At 34.6% G+C, this 25,384-nt stretch overlaps 4 protein-coding genes and 1 pseudogene across 4 annotated transcripts; all 5 read right to left on the reverse strand.

The window, feature by feature from the left end:
- Positions 1-3,019: 3,019 nt before the first annotated feature.
- Positions 3,020-3,713, reverse strand: LOC132282027 (8-hydroxygeraniol dehydrogenase-like; annotated as a pseudogene).
- Positions 3,714-5,513: 1,800 nt separating this feature from the next.
- On the reverse strand, positions 5,514-6,308 carry LOC132282028 (uncharacterized). Its single transcript, XM_059783664.1, has one exon. It carries the CDS (start codon positions 6,306-6,308, stop codon positions 5,514-5,516), a length of 795 nt encoding a protein of 264 aa, XP_059639647.1.
- A 1,179-nt stretch (positions 6,309-7,487) lies between these two features.
- Positions 7,488-11,517, reverse strand: LOC132286009 (probable mannitol dehydrogenase). Its single transcript, XM_059788261.1, has 6 exons — positions 11,420-11,517; positions 11,094-11,207; positions 10,853-10,997; positions 8,013-8,381; positions 7,773-7,926; positions 7,488-7,690 (listed from the first exon to the last, which is right to left on the reverse strand). The coding sequence occupies exons 1-6, from the start codon at positions 11,515-11,517 to the stop codon at positions 7,488-7,490; spliced, it is 1,083 nt and encodes a 360-aa protein (XP_059644244.1).
- Positions 11,518-12,607: 1,090 nt separating this feature from the next.
- Positions 12,608-18,383, reverse strand: LOC132286007 (probable mannitol dehydrogenase). Its single transcript, XM_059788260.1, has 5 exons — positions 18,137-18,383; positions 17,074-17,187; positions 14,549-15,062; positions 13,243-13,396; positions 12,608-12,996 (listed from the first exon to the last, which is right to left on the reverse strand). Exons 1-5 carry the CDS (start codon positions 18,235-18,237, stop codon positions 12,794-12,796), a joined length of 1,086 nt encoding a protein of 361 aa, XP_059644243.1. The 5' UTR covers positions 18,238-18,383; the 3' UTR covers positions 12,608-12,793.
- Positions 18,384-20,283: 1,900 nt separating this feature from the next.
- Positions 20,284-23,172, reverse strand: LOC132286993 (probable mannitol dehydrogenase). The gene is made up of 5 exons (XM_059789452.1): positions 23,012-23,172; positions 21,986-22,099; positions 21,085-21,598; positions 20,787-20,940; positions 20,284-20,679 (listed from the first exon to the last, which is right to left on the reverse strand). The coding sequence occupies exons 1-5, from the start codon at positions 23,110-23,112 to the stop codon at positions 20,474-20,476; spliced, it is 1,089 nt and encodes a 362-aa protein (XP_059645435.1). The 5' UTR covers positions 23,113-23,172; the 3' UTR covers positions 20,284-20,473.
- Between the last annotated feature and the right edge of the window lie 2,212 nt (positions 23,173-25,384).

Here is a 25,384-nt window from a genome sequence, read left to right on the forward strand (position 1 = left end):
TTCCACCTTTCAAATTGTATGATAAGGGTTATGAAAAAATTAAAAGAAAATACAACTCCTCTCCTAATGCTTCAAAAAATTACAAAATAGAACTCACAATGCTTTCAGGGACTCGAAACCAAAAGTTGCCATTGGTCTTCGTTGTTCTGTCATTGCTGTTTGTTTAGCAATAAGAGAAGAAAGATAACTTTGCATTCAAATATGCCTCACAATTGATAGGGAAAAAGATTACACTTTATCTCAAATTAATTGGTTTTTGCAACTAGCAAACCTAGTTGAAAATGATTTTCCAAATATTATTTTTGAAAAAATCAAAAGATTTTGTTTTCTTGAAAAAGCAAGAGACATGTTTAATTTTGATATTTTTCAGATGATCTTAAGAAAAAAAACTCAAGATCATTTGATAACAATTCAAGAGTTCTTTGTCAACGATCATGAAGAAATAAACATGTTCCATCATGGAGATCACTATCCCAAGTTGTGTCTTTTCATTGTACCAGGGTTTCTTTGGTCCATGGATCAAATTGATTGGGGTGTAACTAACAAAGTTACCTTCTCATCTCATAATTCATATTCCTGGAGGTCTTTCCCTGCAATGATTAAATCTATGATCTTAAAGACCACATCTCATTGGAAGTTCAGTCGAAGCACGACCTTTTGGATTTCAAGTTCTGTTGAATGGTGTGAAAAAACAAAATTTTTCCAGTCATATCAAATTTGGTTCCTCAAAACGACAATGAAATTTGAACATACAAAATTGTTAAATTCATTTCAAATAGCAGAAAGGATTAATCCAATCGATATTGCTATTAACATAATGATAAGCCTTAAAGACGAAGCTGTCATGATCCGAGGAAGCATTCAAAAACCTCCGCCATTTATGATCTGTGACGGAAGAAGACTCTTTGTCACATAGCTTACTGTTGATTATTCTAACTATTCAACGGATCAATTAACTGAAGCACAACATTTCCTTGACAATATCAAAGAACTTAAAATCAACATCCCAGACGACATTTCAATGGGTGTTGAACAAACCCATATTGAGTGACTATACCAGTTTGCTCAAAGTCCAGCATGATGACATATTTTGAGCCAATTCCAAATTTAAAACTCCAAATTTGTCAACAATCTCCACATTGGCGAAAAATTATGTACACCTCTTCAAGCATGATCTTGAATTGCCTCCAATTGAACCCAAAGGTGCTCATACTTGTAGGATGTTAATCAGGTCTAAGCAATGCTCAAACTTGACCTTCGTTACAACCTTCGTCATCATATCTGCAGGATTATCTGCAGTCCCAATCTTCTGAAGAAGAATATCGCCTTCATCCAAAATTTCACGAACAAAATGAAAACGGACATCGATGTGTTTTGTACGTGAATGATGGACTTGGTTCTTTGCCAAATAGATAGCACTTTGACTGTCGCAATAGACATCAACATGCTCTTGAAGAATCCCCAAGTCCTCAATCACCCCATGTAGCCATACGGCTTCCTTAATGGCCTCTGTCATTGCCATGTACTCTGCCTCTGTTGTAGACAAAGCAATTGTAGGCTGTAATATTGACCTCCAACTCACCGGTCCTTTAGCAAGTATGAGCACATAACCTGTAGTTGACCGACGTTTATCCAAATCACCAGCATAGTCCGAATCCACATATCCAACCAAATGCTAACCAAGTCTATCATCCCGCTCAAATTTTAAACCAACATCTACAGTACCATGGATGTACCGTAGAATCCATTTCACTGCCTGCCAATGACCTTTACCTGAGTCATGCATATACCTGCTCACTATACTAACGGCTTGTGAAATGTCGGGTCTCGTACACACCATTGCATACATTAAACTTCCAATTGTGCTCGCACACGGAACATGAGCCATTTGCGCACGCTCTTCATCTGTGCGTGGAGATAATGAAGCAAAAATCTTAAAATGAGGGGCCAAAGGGGTACTTACAGGTTTAGTATTCGAGTCCATACCAAACTGATGTAGCACCTTCTTCAAATATTGCTTCTGAGACAAACAAACAGTGCCCTTCATTCTATCTCTTCTAATCTCCATCCAATGGTGCTCTGATACCACAACCTCATCAACACAATGGAAGGATAATAGACTTCTTATCAAACAACTGCACAACCTCATTGGATGTGTACAGCAAGCACTCCACCATTGGATGAGTATGAACTCCACAACCTCATCAACACAATGGAAGGATAATAGACTTCTTATCAGACAATTGCAAAACTATTCAACACACGACAAGAAGTCAAGTCAGATTTGTTATTCATAAACAGTGAAAAGTTGAGGCAAAATACCATTCCCGAACAGTAAAAAACAAATTCAATCTGATCCAAATACTATTCATTAACAGTAAAAAAACACTTTTACTATTCACCGAATAGTAAAAGTCAATTTATGCTTCTCTATAAAAGCAGATGTTTTGTAAGCCATAAGGCATCTTAAAATCTGAAGTTTCCTTATTAAATTTTCTCTCTCCCTCTTTGTTTTTCTCCCTAAGTTTTATATTTTCCGCTTTGTTTGTAATTACTCTGATCCTATAGTTTTATCCCTTCTGGGGTTAAAACTAAACCTAAGAAATCAATAGTTTCTTATTCGAGAACTATCTTTTTGGGTTACAAAATAATTCTCTACAAACATTCATACAAATTAGTACTTCTTTCTTTGTACTGCATATTTTCCCCTAGCTTGCAACCAACCAATGTGACCAAAAACAAAAGTTTTTTTGTAATTTATTATATTCTATATCTCCCTAGCAAATAAAAAATGAGAAAAATATATCAGTATTGTGCGACATGCTCATTAGCTTTTTATTTCTCAAAATCGATCATATTCTTATAACACATAATCAGCTATATATTAATTCCAACAACACCACAAAATGCAAACATTCAAAAGAAACTTAAGACATCCCAAGTGCATTTAAGCCCAGAGTCTTTAGAGATGTTAATCAGAGACTTTAGAGATGATAATCTGCCAGTCATATAATAGAGATTAAGCAGGTTTCAAGCTGTTGGCAATGTCAATGACAAATCGGTATCTAACGTCGGCATTTGTAGTCGCTCCATTGCAGTGTTCACGTAATCCATTTTAATAAGCTCAATCTGTGCGATGATATTGTGTTTTGCTGCAAAATCAATCATTTCTTGAGTCTCCTGCAATCCGCCAATGTTACTCCCAGCCACCATCCTCCTTCCTGTTGGCACAGTCTTATTAACTTGTGTAACTCTTAAAGCGAAAGTGCAACATCAAGTTACGTACTTTTTTTTTTTTATTACATCGATATGCGACCTATTTTTAAGTCTAATGCGTAACTTGTACTGGCTAGTGCGAACCTATTAGTAACGTATCCTTACCCATAACCATAGGAAAGACCTGTAGCTCTAACGGCTTTTGTGGTGCTCCAACCGTTATAAGCTTTCCATGAAACTTCAGAAGATTAACCAATGGCATGAATATTATTTGCCCAAAATTTAAAAATTAGGAGTTTTTTTTTTTTTTTTCACTACGTATAGTACCAGGAGTAAGAGCCAACAAATTTAAAATAAAAATAGAGATATACTAATCACAGTTGCCCCTGCGATTGTGAAATTTCAATCGTTAGTTTAGCAGTTGACGCGGGTATTTCCTTTCCCCATAATTAATTCTGTTTTTTTGCTAACTTCCTTTTGGGTCTCTCATTATATATAATTACTATACTAGCCTCCTAACCGATAAACCATTAGCATATATTCTCTCTTTAGAAACTTCCACGGTTCCTTCTAACTTTAAAATTTTATTTGTTACAAAATTCCAATCTAAATGTTTGAAGTTCCAACACTAAAATTTTCTTTTTTACAAAAGTCTATATCATATATCAATTTTTTCAAATCCGTATTCTTTGTATTCGAAGTATTGCTCTGATTTTTCAGATTTAAAAAGTAAAAAAAAAAATTATCATAAAATTATAAAATTATAAACATAAATTAGGTTCTCTCTCTAAAATTATAATCTGGTTCTCTCCCTAAAATTATATGATTTTTTCAGATCCATATTCTCTGTTTCGAAGTGTTTTGTTTTTCAAATAAAAAAAATAAAATTAGATGAAAAAAAAGTATAATCTAAAAAAAAATTATAGTAATTTTTTCTTTTTATTTTATGACATTTTTTTTTTTTTTAATTTGAAAAATCAAAACAATACTTTAGATACATAGAATACGAATCTGAAAAAATTCAAATTTGAACTTCAAACATTTAGATATGGACTTTTGTAAAAAAGAAAATTTTAGTGTTGGAACTTCAAATATTTAGATATGAAATTTTGTAACAAATAAAATTTTAAAGTGAGAAGGAACCGTTGAAGTTTCTGAAGAGAGAATTTATGCTAATGGTTTATCAATTAGGAGGTTAGTATAGTAATTATATATAATGAGAGACCCAAAAGGAAGTTAGCAAAAAAATAATAATTAATTATGAAAAAAGAAAATACTTACGTCAACTGTTAAACTAGCGACTAAAATTTCACAGTCGCGAAAATGACTGTGATTATCATCCCTCATAAAAATAAGGGGATTTCAGCCCAAAGGCCAGAAAGAATAGAAAAAGGTGAAATGTCGGACCCAAAATGAAAACAAACGCTAACCCAAGGCCGAAAACCAACAAAAAGAGGCTAAAGGGCCAGTCTGCCCAGACCAACCCACAAAGGCAAAACAGAAAAACATTCCACTACAAAACAACCGAGTGTCCATGAATTTTGAATAAATTTAATTTACTTTGTTCCGTGCGGCTCTTTGGCTCCCTGCAGATTATAATTTAATCTAATCAAATAATATCAAAAGAAAGAGAATATAAAAATTTTACTTCTTGGTGTGATGTAATGTTGTTATTGTAAATTAATTTTGATTAAAAAAAAAAAATCTGAGTGTTTAATTTTTATAAAATATTCTTTCAGACATTTGGATACACATCTTAACATTTGAAATGTAATTTTTAGGACGCAGTGGATCTATTAATAAATTATTTTTTGGTTTAATTATTGGAAGACTAAGCGCCCGTTAATTTTTTATTCGTGTTGGTCCAAAAAATAAAAACTTTTGCTCGGTAATCGTCATTTTTTTATTGATCGCTAAGCAGATTGAAGAAATGCCCTATAAGGTTGTTTTTTTTTTTTTTTTTTTTGTTCCTGAAAATTAAAGCAATTGATAATAAAAATTTACAAGAGGGCCTTAGGCCCTAAAAGTGGATACAAGACAAGCCCAAAGCTTGCAACAAGACACCGAGTATAGGCCCTACATGAAAAACAATTCCAAACCCAAAACTAGAAATAACTACTAGTAACGGCAAGAACCGTTAATGGAGACCATCAATTCAGTCCGGTGATCTCATACAGCGGTTGTGCCGCTTTGAACTCAATTTGGTGGACGAGGGGGAGGTCTGCAGCAAGAAGGGGAGAGAGTCCATTCCATGAGAATTGATCTAGATGATGAGCAATCTCTAAGACAGCCCAACTTCAAAATTGCAGCAATGGTGGAGGAGATCTTAGCACATACAACCTTCTGTGAAGCCTTCTGACCTCTGAATATTCTGGCATTCCTCTCTTCCCAGGTATGATATAATGATACACCAAAGTAGATAACCCCAATTTCCTGTGTAGATTTGTAGGGTTGTTTGCTTTCCATTGATTACTTGCCCACAGTACTAAAGTTTCCCAATTCTTAATTGCTATATGACTGTTGCATTTGTATTTGATAAAACGGCACAGAGGGGAGATGAAGGAGCAATTGAAGAATAGGTGGTCATGAGACTCAGTAGACATGCTACACAAAGAACAAATGTTGTTGTGGTTGGCCATTGATTTCCTGTCAAGGGGTGGCAATCTGGATTGGGCAACCAGCCAATGATTGAACTTCATTCTTGCTATGGTTAGAGAGTGCCAAACTAGATTGTGCCATGGGGCAGTAGGAAGGTCACCAGTTAAATGTGCAATAGTGTGGTTGAATGAGTAGAGGCCAGTAGGAGAAGCCATCCACTTCTTAGTGTCCCTTCTAAAAATGCATGGTGCAAGTAGGTTGAGCAATTCTGGTATGGCATTGGTGAGAGTGATTGGGAAAGCCCAATTGTTGTTAACAATGAAATTTTCCACTGTGATTCCTTCAATAAACCCACCTTCAATTAGTAGATTAAGTGGAAATCTAGAGCACAGTGGTCCACCTGGTGCCCAGTTATCCCACCAGAAGGATGTATTAGCACCATTGCCAATGGAATGTTTGATGAGAAGCCTAGCAATATGTCTAAGTTGAAGCATTTTCCTCCAATTTCAAGAGCAAGGCTGTGGGAAGTTGAGAGTCCGTAGGTTTCTAGACTTAAGGAGATGGAAATTGCACCACCTGACCCAAAGTCTATTAGAGTCATCTGTTTGGAGGTCTCAAATAAACCTCAAAATCGCAGCCCTATTAACAATTTCTAAATTGGGGATCCCCAAACCACCTGCAAATTTTGGAGTACAGACCTTACCCCAAGCAACCTTTGAGCCAGAAGATTTCATTTTTGGACCTGACCAAAGAAACCTTCTAAATATCTTGTTTAATTCATCAATAACCCCCTTAGGTAGGATGAAAATGTTGCACCAATAATTTGGAGTGGAGACCAACACTGATTGATTAATTGTAATCCACCTGCATATGAGGGTGACCTTGATGTTTAATTAGTAATTATGTAGATAGAGATGCACTTGTGGCATTTGATTTGAAATATTGGGGCAACGATATAATATTTATGAAACGACCGCTCAGGACAGACCAAGATATTGAGTGAGTGGGAGGCAAAAGTTAATTATTTTATAATTTTAAGGTGTATAACTGAAAATAAGAAAAATTACAACTACTCAATACTAAAAAAAAAAAAAAAAAAAAAATCCAAGGGTCAATTATTCTACCTATTACATCAAAAAAAAAAAAAAAAAAAAAAAACTTTTGGATCAAAGTCTCAATATTAATTAGATGGACGCTGTTATATATACCGAAATGTTAGACCTAGTTGTCTAACCTACTAATGCTTTACATTCTTTGATTTCATGAATGTGGAGCCCGTGTGGTGGAGTATTGCTTTCATGAAACCAAAGGCGGAATATTAATAAACTTCAGGTTGAGCATATTAAGATAAACTTGTACTGTACTTTAAAAACTCAAATTAAATTCACACGAATGCTACAATTTAATCGAAATGGAACTTAAATGTATATATATAGCAATATAAATGGAGATACAAGACACACCAAAACTACACATCCAAATGCTGAATTAATTTAATACCATTCACTTTCGAAGAGACTGAAATCAAAGTATAATCTCTTTTAACTTATTCAGAATCAGATCAAACACAATGTTGATCTTTATACTGTGGAGAACATACAGAAGACAAATACATAACACTTGTTACAAAAGAACCACTGCATATCATCAATCTGACCATCACATATAAATGATTAGGCAATATTCAATGTGTTTCCAATGTCAATGACAAATCGATGTCTAACATCGGCTTTTGCCAGACGGTCCATGGCAGTGTTCACATAGTCCATTGAAATAACCTCAATGTCCGATGTTATGCTGTGTTTGGCTGCAAAATCAATCATCTCTTGAGTTTCCTTCAACCCCCCAATGCAACTCCCAGCCACAAGCTTCCTACCTGTCGTCCATTCCAAACTTCATATTAGCTCTCGGTATTTCTTACTTCAAGAGCAGAAAGAATTGTCAAAATAAATTGTTACCCATAAGCGAAGGCATCACTGGTAGCTCAAGTGGCCTCTCCGGTGCACCGACCATGACAAGCTTGCCATGAGACTTCAACAGACCAATTAATGGTTGGATAGGATGCACCGCAGAGACGGTATCAATGATACCATCCATTGTGCCCATAGCACCCTACATATATATTAATACATTCAACAAATTAATCAATTCATCAACAGTTAGGACCAAGTTAGAGTTGTTAAGAAATTGTTAATTACCTGCATTTGATCATGGTCGCGACTGATCAAAAATGAATCAGCACCAAGATGTGTGAGGGCTTCATCCTTCTTGGCAGGGGATGTACTGATGACAGTGACCTTAACCCCAAAAGCCTTTGCAAACTTGACAGCAACATGGCCTAAACCACCTAGACCAACCACACCAACATGCATACCAGGCTTGTCTATCCCAAAATGCTTCATGGGGCTATACACCGTGATCCCAGCGCATAGAAGAGGAGCCCCAGCATCAAGAGGCATGTTGTCTGGCATCCGAACCACAAAGTGCTCGTCCGCCACCATGATGTCAGAGTAACCTCCGTAGGTGGTGGTTCCGTCATAGTAGGTGTAATTGTAGGTGGCTATGGCCTTAGAGCATCCGCAGCCCACTAGCGGAACCCAATTTCAGCGAGGCAGAGGGGCTTTGGGTCGTGCAGCGGGCACTTCAAATTGGTAGGGCCCATTTTAGGCTCGCGGTATTCAACGAGCCGGCCCGCGATCGTGATATTTTTTATTTTTATTTTTTATGGTCAGAAAACGGCGCCGTTTGGCTACCTCTTTGGGGAGTTCTCTTGCAACAGCTATATACAGTAGCCAAACAGTGCCTCTGTTTTTTTGTCTCTTCTTGCAACGGCAGAGTACAATAGCCTTAAGGCACTGTTTGGCCGATATTTTTTTTTTTAAAAAAACCTAAAAGCAGGTTATTTAGAGCTATTTTTTTTGGGAAAAAAATAAAATAAAATTCATTAAATAAAAAATATATTGTTTTGGCATTGTTTGTCCAAAAAAAAAATTGGGCCAAAAATAAATTAAAAAACCTTTTTTTTTTTTTCCCTTAAAATTTGGTTTTTTTTTTAAAAAAATTTTGTTTTAAATTTTAAATGTGTAGGCCAAATAGTATATTTAGCCGTTAAGGCATTGTTTCTACAGTACCAAACAGTGCCTTAATGGCTATAATTTAAAAAAAAAAGTTTAAAAATTTAAATTTTTTAACTTTATTAAAAAAAAAAAAATTTAAATTAAAAATTTTAAAATCTTTATAAATACCCTAACTCCTACATCACTCATCATATCTCTATTATCTACCATTCAACTTATTTCTTCTTCTATTTTCTCAATCTTAGCTATTATTTTTAAAGTCATTTCGATTCCATGGATCCTCGACATCCATATTATTACAACACCCAATTCAACCCATCAAACGATGAGTTTTTACCATTTCCCGAAAAAAATATCAATTATTATGGAGGAGATTCTCAATTTCCTTCTCATCAACCATTCCAACCTTCTTATCAACCATTCCAAACTTCTCATCATGATTGTGGTACTAGTGTTCCACAATCAAGTAACTCAAGACCCGCGTCAAAACAACTGGTTTTCCGACCTAATAATTGGACCAAGGCTGAAGATGAGGCTTTATGTTGGGCGTGGATGTCCATTACCTCTTATGCGATTACGGGGGCAGATCAAAGTAAGAAAAAGTTATGGGAGTGAATTCTGAAACAATATATACAACATATTGGTGTTCCTCCAACTGAGCGAAATGATGGAGGTTTGATTAATTATTGGTCAGTGATCCAACAAAAAATCAACAAATTTTTCGGCTACATGACTACCATAGAAATGAATCTTCCCAGCGGCTTCAGCAGTGATAATATAGTTAGTTATTTATTGTTTAAATATAACTCGTAAATATTTTAAATAGTCAGTTTTTAATTTTTTGTTAATTTTTTTCGTGTAGATGATAGTAGATAAAAACCTATTTCGTAGCTATTTCGTAGCCAAACAGGTGGTGAATTTAAGTTAGAAAGTTGCTGAGAGATCTTGAAGCATAACAATAAATGGAATTCACATTGTGCCGAACAAGTAGGAAAAGGAAAAAAGAAAAAGGAGCCGAAGAAGAGTGGATTTGAGTTTGACATTAATGAGTCTGTTGGGCACTCATTACCATCTACTCCATCAAGTCATGCAGCCATAACAGATGGAGCTTCAACTGAAGAATCACTACACATAGGGGAAAATGATACACCCGATGTGGAAGAATATCAACTACAAAGACCAGGAAGAAAAGCGGCGAAGCAACGTCGAGTGAAAATTAATTTAACGAATGAATTGCAAACTTCATTCGTTTCGAAATTTAATAATATCACCACCCGTTTTGAGAGTCGTCAGGAGAAAATGCAGGACTCCCAAGTGGCACGAGAGGTAAGAAAAATGGAGAAAGAGAAAACAAGACAGTTAGAGATTATAGAGAAACAGAGACTTGAAGAGAAGGAACTCATGTTAAGAGATCCAAATTCGGCACTAACAGAAGCAGGGAAAGCTTGGATCATTGCACGACAAAATGAGATATTGACATCTTTGAATTCACGGTCCGCCCTAAAGTTCCCATAGGATTTTGTAATCATTGGTCTATTAATTTTCTTATTCCAATTTAGGATATTTTATTGTTTAAGTTATTTTTAATTGTGTTGTTTAATTTTTTTTTTTAATCCACAATGGATAATGTATTGTTTCAAATTCTAATATCAATCGTAGTTTTTTTAATAATTTCTAAAAATATTGTTTGATTGAAAAATATTGCTGTTGAGAAAATATAGCCATTGCAAATATAGCTGTTGCAAATATAACCGTTAAAAATATAGCCATTTAAGAAAAGTTAAAAAAAATTTTAAAAAATTAATTTTAATTTATTATTATTATTATTTTTTAAGAGCGAAAATTCGGAGAGTCTGATGGAGTGCATGTTTTTGGAAAGCAAAAACTGCTGACATGACTCTTGGAAAAGTTGATGTGACGTTTTTAGAGAGTCAAAATTCGAAAAGGCTAGTGCAGATGACCTTAGGACAATAATTATCTAGATGCTCGGTGCAGCTGTGGCACGAGTGACACGCTCCGACTAGGCACCCCACCCCCACTCCGTCTCCGACCTCGAATTTTTGGACCTTGCTACCCACCTGTGTCACAACACCCACAATCTCATGCCTGCGTGCATTAATCAGTCATGTTACAAGTTGTGATGGAAGCCACAACTTGAGATCAGAACATGTTTGATAGAGAAAAGGAGTACAGATTTCATACCCGGGGACTAGAGGATGGTGGGACCCGCCCCATTCATTCTTGATACTGTGAAGGTCGGAGTGACAAATCCCACAATACAACACCTTAAACGTTACGTCCTTATCACTAGTTGCTCTGCAACATCATTTAAACACCATGCTAATGTCAGGACCTGACTCACACTTGTGTAGACATAGTATTCGTATCAAGAGGATGCAAAACCAACAATATCTAAACGAATGCACAATTTTATCCAATATATATATATATATGAAGATATGGGGTTAATGGCAATGTTTGTAAAGAGAGAATTAATGGAAAAGCAGAGTAGGTAGAATAATGAATACCTTCTGGAGAAAATGAAAGGAAAGAGGACACCAGATTGATCTCTGGCTGCCCATCCAAAGGCCTTCACTGGGTGTTCCTGTTCTGGTGATTTTGCCATGACAAACTCTTTCTTAATTGTAGAGCAATTACTGAATGAGAATTAAAGTTCGGTGAGAGAAGAACAGAGGAATGGGATGGATTGTTGTGCTAAGGCTGCATACCTATTTGTGTATATATAATATATAGTATGCTAATGGCCGGCAAGGGCTGACGTCGTTAGTGAGGTGACACAGAATCTGGCGGCATACTGAGGCGAGACCATCAAAGTTTAGTAATATCTGAATCGTTTTTGTTTGACTTACATTGGTCGGATGAGGTAGCGAATGAGGTGGTCTTCCGAACTGTGTTCACCCATTCGAGAGGAATATACTGGGTAGGGGATACCAGTTTATATTATAGAAACAATAAAATAAATAACCAATTAATATTCACTAAAAGGCACTTCCCTTATACTCTATTCTTCTCAATTTAATGATTTGTTCCGTAGAAAGAAGAAATTTTGTTGAATGGATTGGAAAGAAGAATGAATAGATGACACGCTGCCAAAGATTTATTGGGCATGGTACTTTTGGGTATTTTATAAAAAAAATTTAAAAGAGAGAATGAAAGAAAAAAATTTAATTTATTTTTATCATTATGCCCATTTTTTCAATTTATTTAATATTTTTGTTGCTAAAGTGACTATATTTGGAGTTTATTTAATATTTTTGTTGCAAAAGTTAATCCACACTAGTTCAATACCTTGTTTGCTTTTACTAGGTCTCCGATGCCCAATGTTTAAAAACTAAATACAATTGTTCCCTTCAAGAACCTTATAGCCTAATAATATATTTTCTATCTTTCAAATTATATGACAAGGGTTATGAAAAAATTCAAAATTAAATACATCTCCTCTCCTAATGCTTCAAAGAATTACTCACAATGCTTTCAGGGACTCGAAACCAACAGTTGCTATTGGTCTTCACTCTACAAACATTCATAATTATTCAAATTAGTACTTTACTTCTTTCTTTGTACCGCATATTTTCCCCTAGCTTGCAACCAACCTATGTTACCAAAAACAAAAGTCTTTTTTGTAATTTATTATATTCTATATCTCCCTAGCAAATAAAAAATGAGAAAAATATAACATATTACGCAACATGCTCATTAGCTTTTTATTTCTCAAAATCGATCATATTCTTATAATCAGCTATATATTAATTCCAACAACAACAAAAAATGCAAACATTATTCAAAGAAACTTAAAACATCCCAAGTGCATTTAAGCCCAGAGTCCTAGGATGTTAATCAAAGACTTTAGAGATGATAATCTGCCAGTCATATAATAGAGATTAAGCAGGTTTCAAGCTGTTGGCAATGTCAATGACAAATCGGTATCTAACGTCGGCATTTTGTAGTCGCTCCATTGCAGTGTTGACGTAATCCATTTTAATAAGCTCAATCTGTGCGGTGATATTGTGTTTTGCTGCAAAATCAATCATTTCTTGAGTCTCCTGCAATCCGCCAATGTTACTCCCAGCCACCATCCTCCTTCCTGTTGGCACACAGTCTTATTAACTTGTGAACTCTTAAAGCTAAAGTGCAACATCAAATTCTGAACTTTTTTTATTACATCATATAGCAATGGTTCGCCGTATCGTTCGAGATACGCGACGTATCGATCAATACACGATCATTTTTCAAGTCCGATACGTAATTCGTATCGGCCATTGATTTTGTCCGAGTCCATTACACCGTGACCGTAACCAATAATACGAACCTATTAGTAACATATCCTTACCCATAATCAAAGGAAAGACCTGTAGCTCTAATGGCTTTTGTGGTGCTCCAACCGTTATAAGCTTTCCATGAAACTTCAGAAGATTAACCAACGGCATGATGGGGTGAAAAGCAGATACCGTGTCTATAATACCATCAAGGGTGCCCATAGCAGCCTACAAAAAAAATACATAATAATAATAAATAAATAAATAAAAATGAACTCCCAGATAATGATATAAGCTACACGGAAAAACTGCTGAACTTCCTACAAATTACTAGGAATTATACTGCAAATGTTGGAATTGCAGATGATATGGACTTAATGTTAGAAATTTGTCTAAAATTTATTTATGACGGGGCTAAATATTGGTTGCTTAATGTGAGACAAAGGCAATAGTGATGCAGGAGTGTGTATATACCAATCTGGAATGTTCAAGAGACTAAAGTCAAAGTTTGTGGGCTCGAAGAAACTTGGAGGTTAAGGAAAAGTGAAGGCCAAGAAATGTTAGGTATCTATGAGCTGGAATGTTTGATTGTTCAAAGCAGGTGGATACGCTGTTGGCTAATGGCGGCAACATTGGCCTATAAATATAGGCATGATGATAATCCGATAGGGATCCAAGACTAAGAGAATTTGGATCGAGTCTATTAGTTTTATGTGTGAGAAAATCTTTTTGTGCGTGCAATCTTCAAGTAATACTTGAAACTTGTATTTGGGCGAGTTATTTTATTTTATTTTTTTCCTAGTTGGTACTCACACACACATACTTTTTTCGAGATTCGAACTCTTTACCTCCTTATAGAAAGTAGGGACCCGGTACCGCTAAGCCACTAACCCGTTGGTTATTTGGGCGAGTTTTACTCTTTGTGTAAATCATATACTATTTGGGGTATTTCTTGAGAATATTGTGTAAGTCTTTTTTGTTAGTGAGTGAGTGGTGTGAAAAGAAAGATTATTGTGAGAAAGAACCAAAACGTTCTTCAGTTTGTAATCTTCTTTTTTATAGTGATACGAATCATCATTACCCGTGACGTAACTCTATTTGTGAGGGTAAACCACGTATAAATCCTTGTTTCATTTGTGTATGTGCCTATTTATTTTCTTGTCATTAATTTTTTCTTTATTCTCATAAGCTCCTACTCAGTCCTTATTCCATAACACTTAAAATATATAATATTTAAATCGATTACCTACCAACGGGTCAGTGACTTAGCGGTATTAGGTGTTTACTTTTTAAAGGGAGGTCAAGAGTTCAAGCTTTAGTAGAGACATATGCGTGCAAGTACAACTATGAAAAAAAAAAAAAAAAAATGAGAACGGTTACCTGCATTTGGTCTTGCTCACTGCTAACCAAAAATGAGTCAGCACCAAAATGTTTCATCGCTTCCTCCTTCTTGTTAGGAGAGGTACTGACCACTGTCACTTTCAGCCCAAAAGCCTTGGCAAATTTTATGGCAACGTGACCAAGCCCACCAAGCCCCACCACTCCCAAGTGCATACCAGGTTTATCTAATCCATAGTATTTCAAAGGGCTGTACACAGTGATACCAGCACAAAGCAGTGGAGCACCAGCATCAAGTGGTATGTTCTCTGGGAATCGAATAGCAAAGTGCTCACTGACCACCATCTCATTAGAGTAGCCTCCATATGTGGGGGTTCCGTCGTGGTAAATGGCACAATAGGTTAGCATCATTTTGGGACAGTAATTTTCAAGGTGATTGGAACAGCCCTCACAAGAGCCACATGAACCAACCACGCATCCGACTCCCACTTTATCTCCAACTTTAAATTTCTTTACCTTGTTACCCACCTCTGTCACTACACCAACAATCTCGTGCCTGCAAAAGCCAATGACACAATGTTATGGCACATCCTGGTGAATTCTAAGTATTTCTGTGCTAAGTTGCATAGTTAGGATAACTAGGAAAAAAAAAAAAAAAGTTAGCATAGTTAGGAATCTTAGGATATGACATACAACTTCGAAATGTCAAGATTATTTTGTGCTCTAATATGTTAAACAGAAACGCTAATTTCTTCATACAGTTAAATTTGTGACACTAACATATTACTGATCTTCAGGGAAACTTCAAACATACCCTCCATTTTACCATAACAGAAAATGCTGGAGGTTTCATAAGAAGACTTTGTAAGTAAAGCATAGAGCAGGAGCAAGAATTACAAGAAAAATGTTCAGTTTTTTAATGACTCTAGTAATGTGATTGAATCTGTTAATGTAAAGTGGTTAAGGAGGGAGTTTTGCTTCTTTCTTTGCTGCTATGTTTTTCCTTTTCAAGATTATTTCTTGTTAATGCTGCTTGCCAGTTCTTGGAAGTGGGTGTTCTTTAGTTGTTTTGTAATGGGGAGGTCTTATTCTCCTCCGTTTGCCTTGGTGGCACTTTAATAAATGCTTGTTCATGAGAAGAAAAGAATTCCAAGAAAAATAGGAATATTAAAATTGCTTTTGAAGTTCAAAGCGCCGATAAGGACCCATTTATTTGCATAGATAAGAAAGAAAATCACTATTCTCTTTTACATTACTAGCATTAACTAATAATTATCATACACATCAAGGTGATGGGCACACCAAATTGCTGGTGAGCTAGAATTTCTTGCAGTGAACCGACATCTACTTTCAAGCGGCATTTCGGAAAACTGTATTTTGATGAGCGAAGTGAAGCAAAGTAGAGGGATATACCTCTCCCGCTACTTCTGACCAAGGTCACTGCTTTTGCAATATCTATGTGCTATTTGGTCATTAATTTTGTAAGAGCTATTTTAATTTAACCTAGACAATAACCATTCCAAAAATTGTGCTACGCATTATGTAACCAAAACAAAGTAAAATTTCAAAAATTGTGTTATGAGGGTGACATTTTTGTTGATTTAGGCAAAACCAACATCCAAATGTTGTATTTTATTTTTAAATATTTTGAGAAAACTATAAGCAATTCAAATCAATTCCTCTTTATTTATTTATTTTTCCGACAGGGTAAGCCAATATAGGCGTAACTAAATAAAAAACTTTAACAGGATTTTCTAAGAATAGAGCATTAAATACGAAGTGAACGGCTTCAAGTGGTTCATATTTCCAGGGTTGATATATGGCCTACATGCTTATTGAACTTGAAAAGATCGAGTGCACTTAGAGCTACGGATTGGAACAATTTGATTGAGAATGTTTAAAGAACATTTAAATTGCTCAAACTCTGTGTGCTACTGCTAGTTATGTCCTTTTAACTGGCATATTAAACTCTATGCTCTGGTAATTGGTAGTTTGGCACCTCAAGGGTTTACAAAAGGTAACTCAATGCGAAGACCGGTCTTGCAAGCCCTTGATCATTATCCCTCAACCTTCTAAAAGAACAAGAACAAAGCCTTCGATTTTTATCAAAAGATATACCATGCATCATAATTGCATTCTTACCGGACTCCAATCACCACTAATAAAAGAACATGGAATTTTTAACATATAAAAAAATTTATTGTTTTGAGGCATAGCTCACAGTAACTTGAAGTGGATTGAGTAGAGAAAAGAAGGGGGGAGAAACAAATAAAAGAAAGAAAAAAGCTAATAAGCTGTCCTTCTAAGGTGTTTTTTGCTTGCTCATATTTGACTGAAATGGCCAACCTGTCAATATTTTTAAGAGGTTCGTATGGAGATTTAGGTCCTATGACCTGTTTACATAACAGGTCATATTCAGGCTAGTCGTACATGTGTTACTATAGATGTACAACTTGCTCCAACTGGAATTATATCCATCACTAATCTATTAGAATATGCAAGAGTTTCAACAGCCAAACTTGTAAAGTCTTGGGAAAGATAACACTTCTACTAAAATGAGGTCTTACCCTGGTACAATAGGATAGAAGGAGACGCCCCATTCGTTCTTGATGAAATGAAGGTCAGTGTGACAGATTCCACAATAGAGCACCTTAAATCTCAGATCGTCCTCACCAGTTGCCCTACACAAATTACATACCCCAAGCATTGTCAAATGTCGATATCTCAATCGTTCGTCATCATCTTCATCATACAACAAATGGAGTACATACTTGTAAGAACACAAAATATAAAATTTTCTCTTGTCCAAATAACATATTATCAATGGTAAAAGCATGAGTAGGATTAACAATTCAATAGTTCATGGTCACCATTCTTAGACAAGTCCTGCTAGGTGGGTGGAATCTGTACTTCATTAATTTAGGATTATATGTATACAAATGGAAGATGCAATATTTCTATGACGATAAAAAAATAAAATTGGGCCAAATCCTTCAAGATTACACAAACTATTCAATAAAAAATTAATAATTTGTAAAATTAAACTTATTTTAAGTATACCAAATATCAGTCCTTTAATGGACCAAATTATATCAGAACTTTTGATAAATTAAGAATTTCTAATCAGAGCCGGCTGGTCCAGAATAGTATGTTACATTGTTATTAAAATTCAAGTCCACTAATAAAATGGATCCTTAGAGTGTTAACATAGCATTGTAATCAAGATAATTAACTGGCCAAGTGTCAAAGTGGTCTTGTCGGACAGAGACATGGAGGACCTTGGGCTTATATGGGCAGGTAGGTAAAACCACCTAGCAACTTAATCTTTAGGTCGAAAAGCAAGTACCAAGCGATATCAGAGCGGAGCAGATCCAATCCCTAATAGGGTGGTTTAACTGCGACGAGGGCATTGGGTGGGAGAGAATGTCACAAGTGTCTTGCCTCTCATATGGCAGGGTAAGGATGGGAGGGTCTTGGACTTATTTGAGCAGAGTAGGTCACTTAGTAATTTAAGGGACCTCATGTAAATGTATACATAATAGAATCACATTACAACCAACCACAAAAAGAACAATGAACACAAATTTAAGCATTACACACACGAAAATAGAAATGCAGAAACATTTATACCTTCTTGAGAATTTGAAGGGAGAGAGAAAGCCAGATGCGTCTCTAGCTGCCCATCCGTAGGTCTTCACCGGGTGCTGCTCTTCCTGTGATTTCTGAGTCATTGTTAGAGAGAGAAAGAGAGAGAGTGACAGAAATCTGCTTCAGGGAAAGAGTGATATAGAAAATTGAATCCGTGGCTGCATTTTCCAAGAGTATTGAGGTATAGATACACTTATATATATATGTATGTATATCGAAAGGTCATATACTGATATAATTTAGAAAGCATAGTTCGTTGCAATTTAACCGCCAAAAGAGTAGCTCTGTTAACGCTACTCGCGGTCAAAACTGTTGATTCTAGGGAAGAATTGACTTTCATCTTAATGAAAAAATATTAAAATATGTATTTGAAGATGTCGAATTTGTATTACTTTACTCTCTCTATATATATATATATACAAACACATATACACATTCACACAGTCACACACATCTTCATAACAAATTAGAAAGAGGGATTTTATGACTGTCGTCAATACCTTTTCCGATCATTAGGGTTTCGATCATCACTTTACTATACCAACCACTGGAATTGTACCCTTTCTTTCTCATAATCTTTTTCTCCGATATAGGTATGTTCTTTTCTCTGACCCTTTTTTCTCCTCTCTTTTTCTCTTGTGTGGGCTGATAAATAACGCATCACACATTTCGAAATTTAATCTTTATTTATTTTCTCTGGAAGGCGAGAAATGAAATACATTAGAAAAATTATTTTTAATATGCAATTTTTTTTTTTTTTTTATCCATAATATAAAACTCAAGAACCAAAATAAGAACTCAATTAGCATGATTGATCTTATTATATCCTATGTTTTTTTCCTTATCACTCCGAAAAGGCTTGAGAGGATATGAAATAAACTCGAAGGCTCTGTTTGTCTGTAAAAAATTAAAAAAAAAAACTGATTTTTGGCTTCTTTTGGTCTTTTTTTTTTTTCCTCAAATAATTGAACCAAAGAGCCGTTAAGGCACTGTTTGGCTGACACAAACAGTGCCTTAAAGGCTTTTTTGGTCAAAAAAAAGTAAAAAAAAAAGAAGAAGAGAAAAGTGTTTTTTTTTAAAAAATTTACTTTTAAAAATATTCCTTCGGACATATATAGCCGTTTTAATAATAAATATTGTATTGTTTAAATTTTTTTGTATGATATAGCCGTTTTAAAAATATAACCGTTTGGAAAAAGTTAAAAAAATAAATTTATTAAAATATTAATATTTTTGTAGAGCGAAAATGCATCATTGGAGTACATCCGATAGTTAAAATTTGAAGACTTTCAAACACTGACGTGGCTATGGAAAATGCTGACGTAGGTATTGAAAATTGTTGATGTGGCAAATTTGGAGAGCCTAAATTCGAAGAGCCTATTAGGGATACTCTAAACAATGAATTTACATAAATCTCTACTTTTTTCTTTTCTTGATTATTTTTTATTATCCACTTATTAGTGACTTACTCGCAGTTTAAACTAAACAATTATATTTATATGCATGATATTTGAATTAAATTGATCTTGTAATTCTCATTTTCTGGACGCATAAGCTTCAAAATAACACTAATCCATAGATCATAAAAAATATATTTTTCCCCCCTTCCATCTAATGTTCACTACCGTTGGCTCACACGAGGTAACCTAATGACCAAATGAGGACTTCAAGTAGAAAGATGTTACGCAGTGCCTGATCTTCATGTCTATTTTTCTATATAATGTCTTCTAATTTCTTTCTTAAATTTTTGAAGATTGTTAAAAATGGTTCAAAAATAAAATTTTCAACATCAACACCAAGCACTTAGTTCGAGTTTTAAGTGGGAGGAAAGCAACAAATAGTCGAGCCTGCAAAGTGTAGAATATTGTGTTTCAAACGAAGATTTGTTTGTCAGTCTTCAGTTCAATTTGTTATTTTCTCTTCATCTCTATCTAAGAGAAGAAGCGGGAAAAGGTCTATCCCGGAGACCTTCTCTGTGCTCTATTGTCCTCGAATATGTGAAAGACCTTCTCCGTGCTCACCAAGATTGGTTTCCGATGGCTATAAATGGTTGAGCTCCTAGCACAAACACACATATAACAGGCCAGAATGTGGCTTCAACACTAACAGATCAATGTTTTCGTCAACTCTTTTTCTCAAACTGACAAACCATATCTTATTCATGTAATACGCAGTCGTTGAGTAGTTTTTAGCGATATACAAACACAAGCATTTCAAACAAGCTCAAGACTCCAAATTAAGTTGATTCAAGCCAGGAATCATAGGAAAGCTTAAAGAGAAACATAAGAAGAGTTGATAGCTGCTAGTAATGATAGACTACTAGTAAGCAACAGACAAGGTGTTTCCGATATCAATAACAAACCTATATCTAACATCACCCTTTTGGAGACGCTCCAACGCTGTGTTGACATAATCCATTGGAATAACCTCAATTTCTGCAGTGATGTTGTGTTTTGCTGCAAAATCAATCATCTCTTGAGTCTCTTTTAGTCCACCAATGTTGCTACCACCCACCATTCTCCTTCCTGTCGACCGCATATATCTTATCAATTCTGTACTCTAAAAGCCCAAAACAAAATATCAACTTCTACACTACTTTTTGATTGTATATCATGTAGTGTCATACACTCACCCAAAATCAAAGGAAACACTTGTAGTTCTAGTGGCTTTTCTGGTGCTCCAACTGTAATAAGCTTTCCATGGTACTTAAGAAGATTTACCAATGGCATGATGGGATGAAAGGCAGACACTGTATCGATGATACCGTCTAGTGTACCCATTGCAGCCTTCACATATTAAACATTTTTTTTAAAAAAAATTAAAAAATTTATAGAACTTCCTAGAAATTGCTAGAAATTAATTGCAAAAGTGGCTACTGCAAATAATATAAACCTTTGAGAACATAAGATTTGAAATTTTGAATTGATTACCTGCATTTGGTCTGGATCGCGGCTAACCAAAAATGAGTCAGCACCAAGATGATTTATAGCTTCGTCCTTCTTGCTAGCAGAGGTACTGATGACAGTCACTTTGAGGCCTAAAGCCTTGGCAAATTTTACAGCCACATGACCAAGCCCACCAAGGCCTACAACTCCGATGTGCGTACCTGGTTTGTCTAGTCCATAATATTTCAAGGGACTGTATACAGTGATTCCAGCACAAAGCAATGGAGCACCACCATCAAGTGGCATGTTCTCTGGGAATCGAACAGCAAAGCGCTCACTGACAACCATCTCATTAGAGTAGCCTCCATATGTGGGGGTTCCGTCGTGGTACATGGTACCATAGGTTAGTATCATTTTGGGACAGTAATTTTCAAGGTCATTGGAACAACCCTCACAAGAGCCACATGAACCAACCAGGCACCCGACTCCCACTTTATCTCCAACTTTAAATTTTGTTACCTTGCTTCCCACCTCTGTTACTACACCTACAATCTCATGCCTAAAAAAAAAAAAAAATCCAAAAATCCAACATAAAAAACAAAATGAAAGCTGATTAATTCCCGGTCTAACTTAGATAGCATTTTAAGATTAACTCTTAGCTAATAATGTGCTTCCACAGTTAGGATCGTGACACCCAACATATGTAGAAAAATTAATATGCTGATTGAACTTGTCAATCTGCCCCATATTTTTAAGGGACAGCATTCTGGTTTAGGCCTTATGACCGGTTTATTTGAATTTTTTCTGTTACTATATGCACTCTCACCTGACCTATTGCCAATTGCTACCTCAAATTTCAGTAAATTAATGCAAAAAAATTAAAGGCCCGGACTTCAAAATTCGTGGCCAAAATTATATTTTTTCTGTTCTTAGGAGAAGTTGTTACCCTGGTACAAGAGGATAGGAGGTGAATCCCCAATCATTCTTGACGCAGTGAAGGTCAGTGTGGCAGATCCCACAGTAGAGCACGTTGAATCTCACGTCGTCCTCACAAGTCGCCCTACAAAAATTTCATACTCGAGCATTATCAAATGACAATATCACCATAATTCATAATAATCTTCATCATACAATAAGAAAAGCAAATGTTTCCGAAAGAACAAAATAGAAGGGTATATTTCTTATTCAAATAGCATACTTGTAAATTGGGGCTCTAGCCTGGTTATGGTTAAGACCAGTGCAGTACATTCATGGCAGTTGTAATAACACAAGTCCCAAATTAAGAATTGCACTTGAAAATAATCCAAACCAATTCTTCAAGATGATATAATTCAATAATTTCAATAAAACATAAAATATTTGCAATAAATTAAATGCATCTAATGCATAGCATTGTATTTAAGTCTTTCAATATTTAATCATACCAAACTTATGACAGAGTAATAAGATCTTTTTAACATCATGATCAGGCTCAATCAGGTTGGATTATTTTTAAAAAAATTTCATGTCCATTCATAAGATTTGTGGATCCTAAAAAATGTCAACTTGGCTAAGCAATATAATCAAATTAGTAAAATAAAGGTCAATTGGTCATATTCACCCTTATGTGGCTAACCATAAATTACAGATGCAAACGGTCAAATTACAAGTAGCATTAGACAGAGAACTCCAACGGTCAATTTTTTCATACCAAAATTAGATAAAATAAAAGATACACACAATAGTCAAACATTCGGTTCTTTGATCAAGTTTGGGTATGCTGATCTTATCTATAGAAGGAAAGAGAGCTCGTGACAAGCACAATAAGGACGATCTCATGCTAAACTTGTCACAGTTCACACTGACATATTTTATATTTTCTAGTACATGGGTACTAATCTAATATAATAAAGAGAAGTGATCAGGAAAATATATATAGTTAAGACAGAGAATTAAGGATCATATATATATATATATATATATATACACACACCTTCTGGAGAATTTGAATGGAGAGAGAAGACCAGACGAATCTCTAGCTGCCCAACCGAAGGCCTTCACGGGGTGCTGCTCTTCTGCTGGTTTATCAGCCATTTTAGAGAGAGTGAAGACAATTGAAGAGAGGTAGGTTCTATGGATAACATAAAGAGAGATTGGTTACTTCAATTTTGGGCCCGTTGGCTGACCAAATCGATGAGCTCATTAATCCAAGAAGAAAATAAAAAGGACAAAAGGCGATTATGATTATAAAAAATTATTAGATGTTTTTTTTTTTTTCAAAACAAGAATGGTTAGAAATTATATTTAGAGAATTGAAGTTTGGCAGTCTAAAATTCAAGATAGGCACAAAAAATTATTACATGGTTGGACACCAAGATCACATCATTTATTTTCGTATTTGACTTACGTTAACTTTTAATAATATGAGAGTTTGTGATTCGTTGGATTATTTGATAATTTAACATCAACTACGGATAATCAGGTGTTATATTATTTTGTTGATAATGGTAATCTTAAATTTTGTTTTCCGATTTTATATTAAATATGATAAAATTAACTATTTTCTAGTAGTGCATTAATACAATAAATTTAAAACAAAAAAAAAAGGAAAGTGTGATACTGATGAAGTAATCAAAAGTCATATAAAATGTAATAAATCGGGAAAAAAATCATAAAATATGAATATTAAGGGCCATTTTGACCACACAAAAAGATTCAATTTTTTCATTTTCAATTTCTGTTGAAGCAAAATGGTATTTTATTTATTTATTTGTGGTGTGATTTATTTAGAAACAAAAACATGTTCGATAACCAATTTGTTGTGCAATGTTTTATAAAATAAATGGATGAATTATTTTAAAAACATTGCATATATTTACATCACATTGGTTTTTTCTAAAAAAAAAAAAAAAAAAAAAAAAATCCATTACAGCTCTTTGACTACGATAGAAAAAATTAAGTAAAAATTATTCTTTTTTTTTTTTTTTTTTTTTTTTTTTTTTTTTTTGCCATGAAACAAATGTATTATGGTGTACAACGTAACAAAAATGATACAAATGTGTGAATTATTTATCATTTTCACCAGTTTGTCATCAAAAAAGCAAAATTTAAATGATTGCAAAAAAAGTCGATAGTGTAAAAGAGAATAACAAATGAAGAAGAAGAGTAAGGTAAAAAAGAAGAAAGAATTACAGAAAATTTTAGAAGAATTTAATTTTTGGAGATCATTTTAAGAATTGGAAGTGACTCCTAGTGCTCAGCATAGTGACTCCTAATAATTTTCGAAGATTGTGTGGTTAAGATAAGCTCACATGTCAATCACAATCATTTTCTAAATCAAATCTTTCCACCGAAATTCATATTTGCTGGAGATTCCCAATCCAAATTTCCATTGTTCTTTTCCTTTTCCGTTTATTTTTTAATAAATAAAAATAAGAAGTTTTTTTATTATTATTATTATTACTCAAAATAATTATGCACACATGTTTTTTTACTTCTAGTTTGACAAGCAGCCACAGGGTGAAGGAAAATTTTCACAAAATAAAAACATTAGTATAATATTATTATATATAATGAAATTTAATTGTTAGAGAAAAGATACAAAGCATGAAATAATACATGTATCCCACTTCAGATATTTTAACTCTATCTACATCTCCAGAATGTGACACTTTAAAAAGATGCCTATGGAATTTTTAATGAGAATTTCATAAAATATCTTTTGACATGTTAGATCGACGAGCATAAGCTTCATACCTTACAATAATATGATGTAATTAAGGTATTTTTTTATAGCATTGCATAATTTGATCAAAATTGAGATGAGGTTTTGTGTATTTTATCTTTATAAATAAAATACTATAAAATTATGAGATTTTTAATTCTTACGGGGGGTCTTTCTTTCTTACATTATAAGTGGTTGCCCTCTAAATTTAATTTTCAATTCAGACACATGGTGATGATTAATTGGAAGAAAAGATATGGATTCAGTCTCACGGTGGTGATCGATTTTGCTGAAGTTTTGATTCAATGGATTCAGTCTCACGGTGGTGATCGATTTTGCTGAAGTTTTGATTCAATCAATTGGTGTTGATTGACTAGGAACAATGTAGCATGTCAGAGGAGAATAATTTCCACGTGTAGATCACCTAACTAATTCAGTCACGTGGTGCTGATTGACAAGGGATGCTATAACATGTTTGAGATGTTATTTAAAAACAAAATTTAAGTTAATATATATAGTGATATATATTAAATATAACTCCTTGATTTAATTATATAATGCAGTTCATCGACATGAACGAGTTCTATTTCACACAAGGCATTGATAGGAAACAGTGCATTTGGATAAACTTAAGACAAATTG

The sequence above is a fragment of the Cornus florida genome, unplaced genomic scaffold, assembly GCF_030987335.1.
Source record: "Cornus florida cultivar Cherokee Brave unplaced genomic scaffold, ASM3098733v1 CherokeeBrave_3.0.0_Hap2_Chr11, whole genome shotgun sequence".
Classification (NCBI taxonomy): Eukaryota; Viridiplantae; Streptophyta; class Magnoliopsida; order Cornales; family Cornaceae; genus Cornus; species Cornus florida.

Coding starts and splice junctions, on each gene's coding strand:
- LOC132282028 (XM_059783664.1), bottom strand. CDS start 6,308: ATGCTTCAACTTAGACATATTGCTAGGCTTCTCATCAAACATTCCATT.
- LOC132286993 (XM_059789452.1), bottom strand. CDS start 23,112: ATGGCTGATAAACCAGCAGAAGAGCAGCACCCCGTGAAGGCCTTCGGT. Junction 21,599..21,985: donor TCCTATCCTCTTGTACCAGG/GTAACAACTTCT, acceptor TTTTTTTTTTAG/GCATGAGATTGTAGGTGTAG. Junction 20,680..20,786: donor AGTGTTTCCTTTGATTTTGG/GTGAGTGTATGA, acceptor TGCGGTCGACAG/GAAGGAGAATGGTGGGTGGT.
- LOC132286009 (XM_059788261.1), bottom strand. CDS start 11,517: ATGGCAAAATCACCAGAACAGGAACACCCAGTGAAGGCCTTTGGATGG. Junction 10,998..11,093: donor CACCATCCTCTAGTCCCCGG/GTATGAAATCTG, acceptor TAATGCACGCAG/GCATGAGATTGTGGGTGTTG. Junction 8,382..10,852: donor TAGATAATTATTGTCCTAAG/GTCATCTGCACT, acceptor GGATGCTCTAAG/GCCATAGCCACCTACAATTA.
- LOC132286007 (XM_059788260.1), bottom strand. CDS start 18,237: ATGACTCAGAAATCACAGGAAGAGCAGCACCCGGTGAAGACCTACGGA. Junction 17,188..18,136: donor CCCTTCAAATTCTCAAGAAG/GTATAAATGTTT, acceptor TAATTTGTGTAG/GGCAACTGGTGAGGACGATC. Junction 12,997..13,242: donor GGTCTTTCCTTTGATTATGG/GTAAGGATATGT, acceptor GTGTGCCAACAG/GAAGGAGGATGGTGGCTGGG.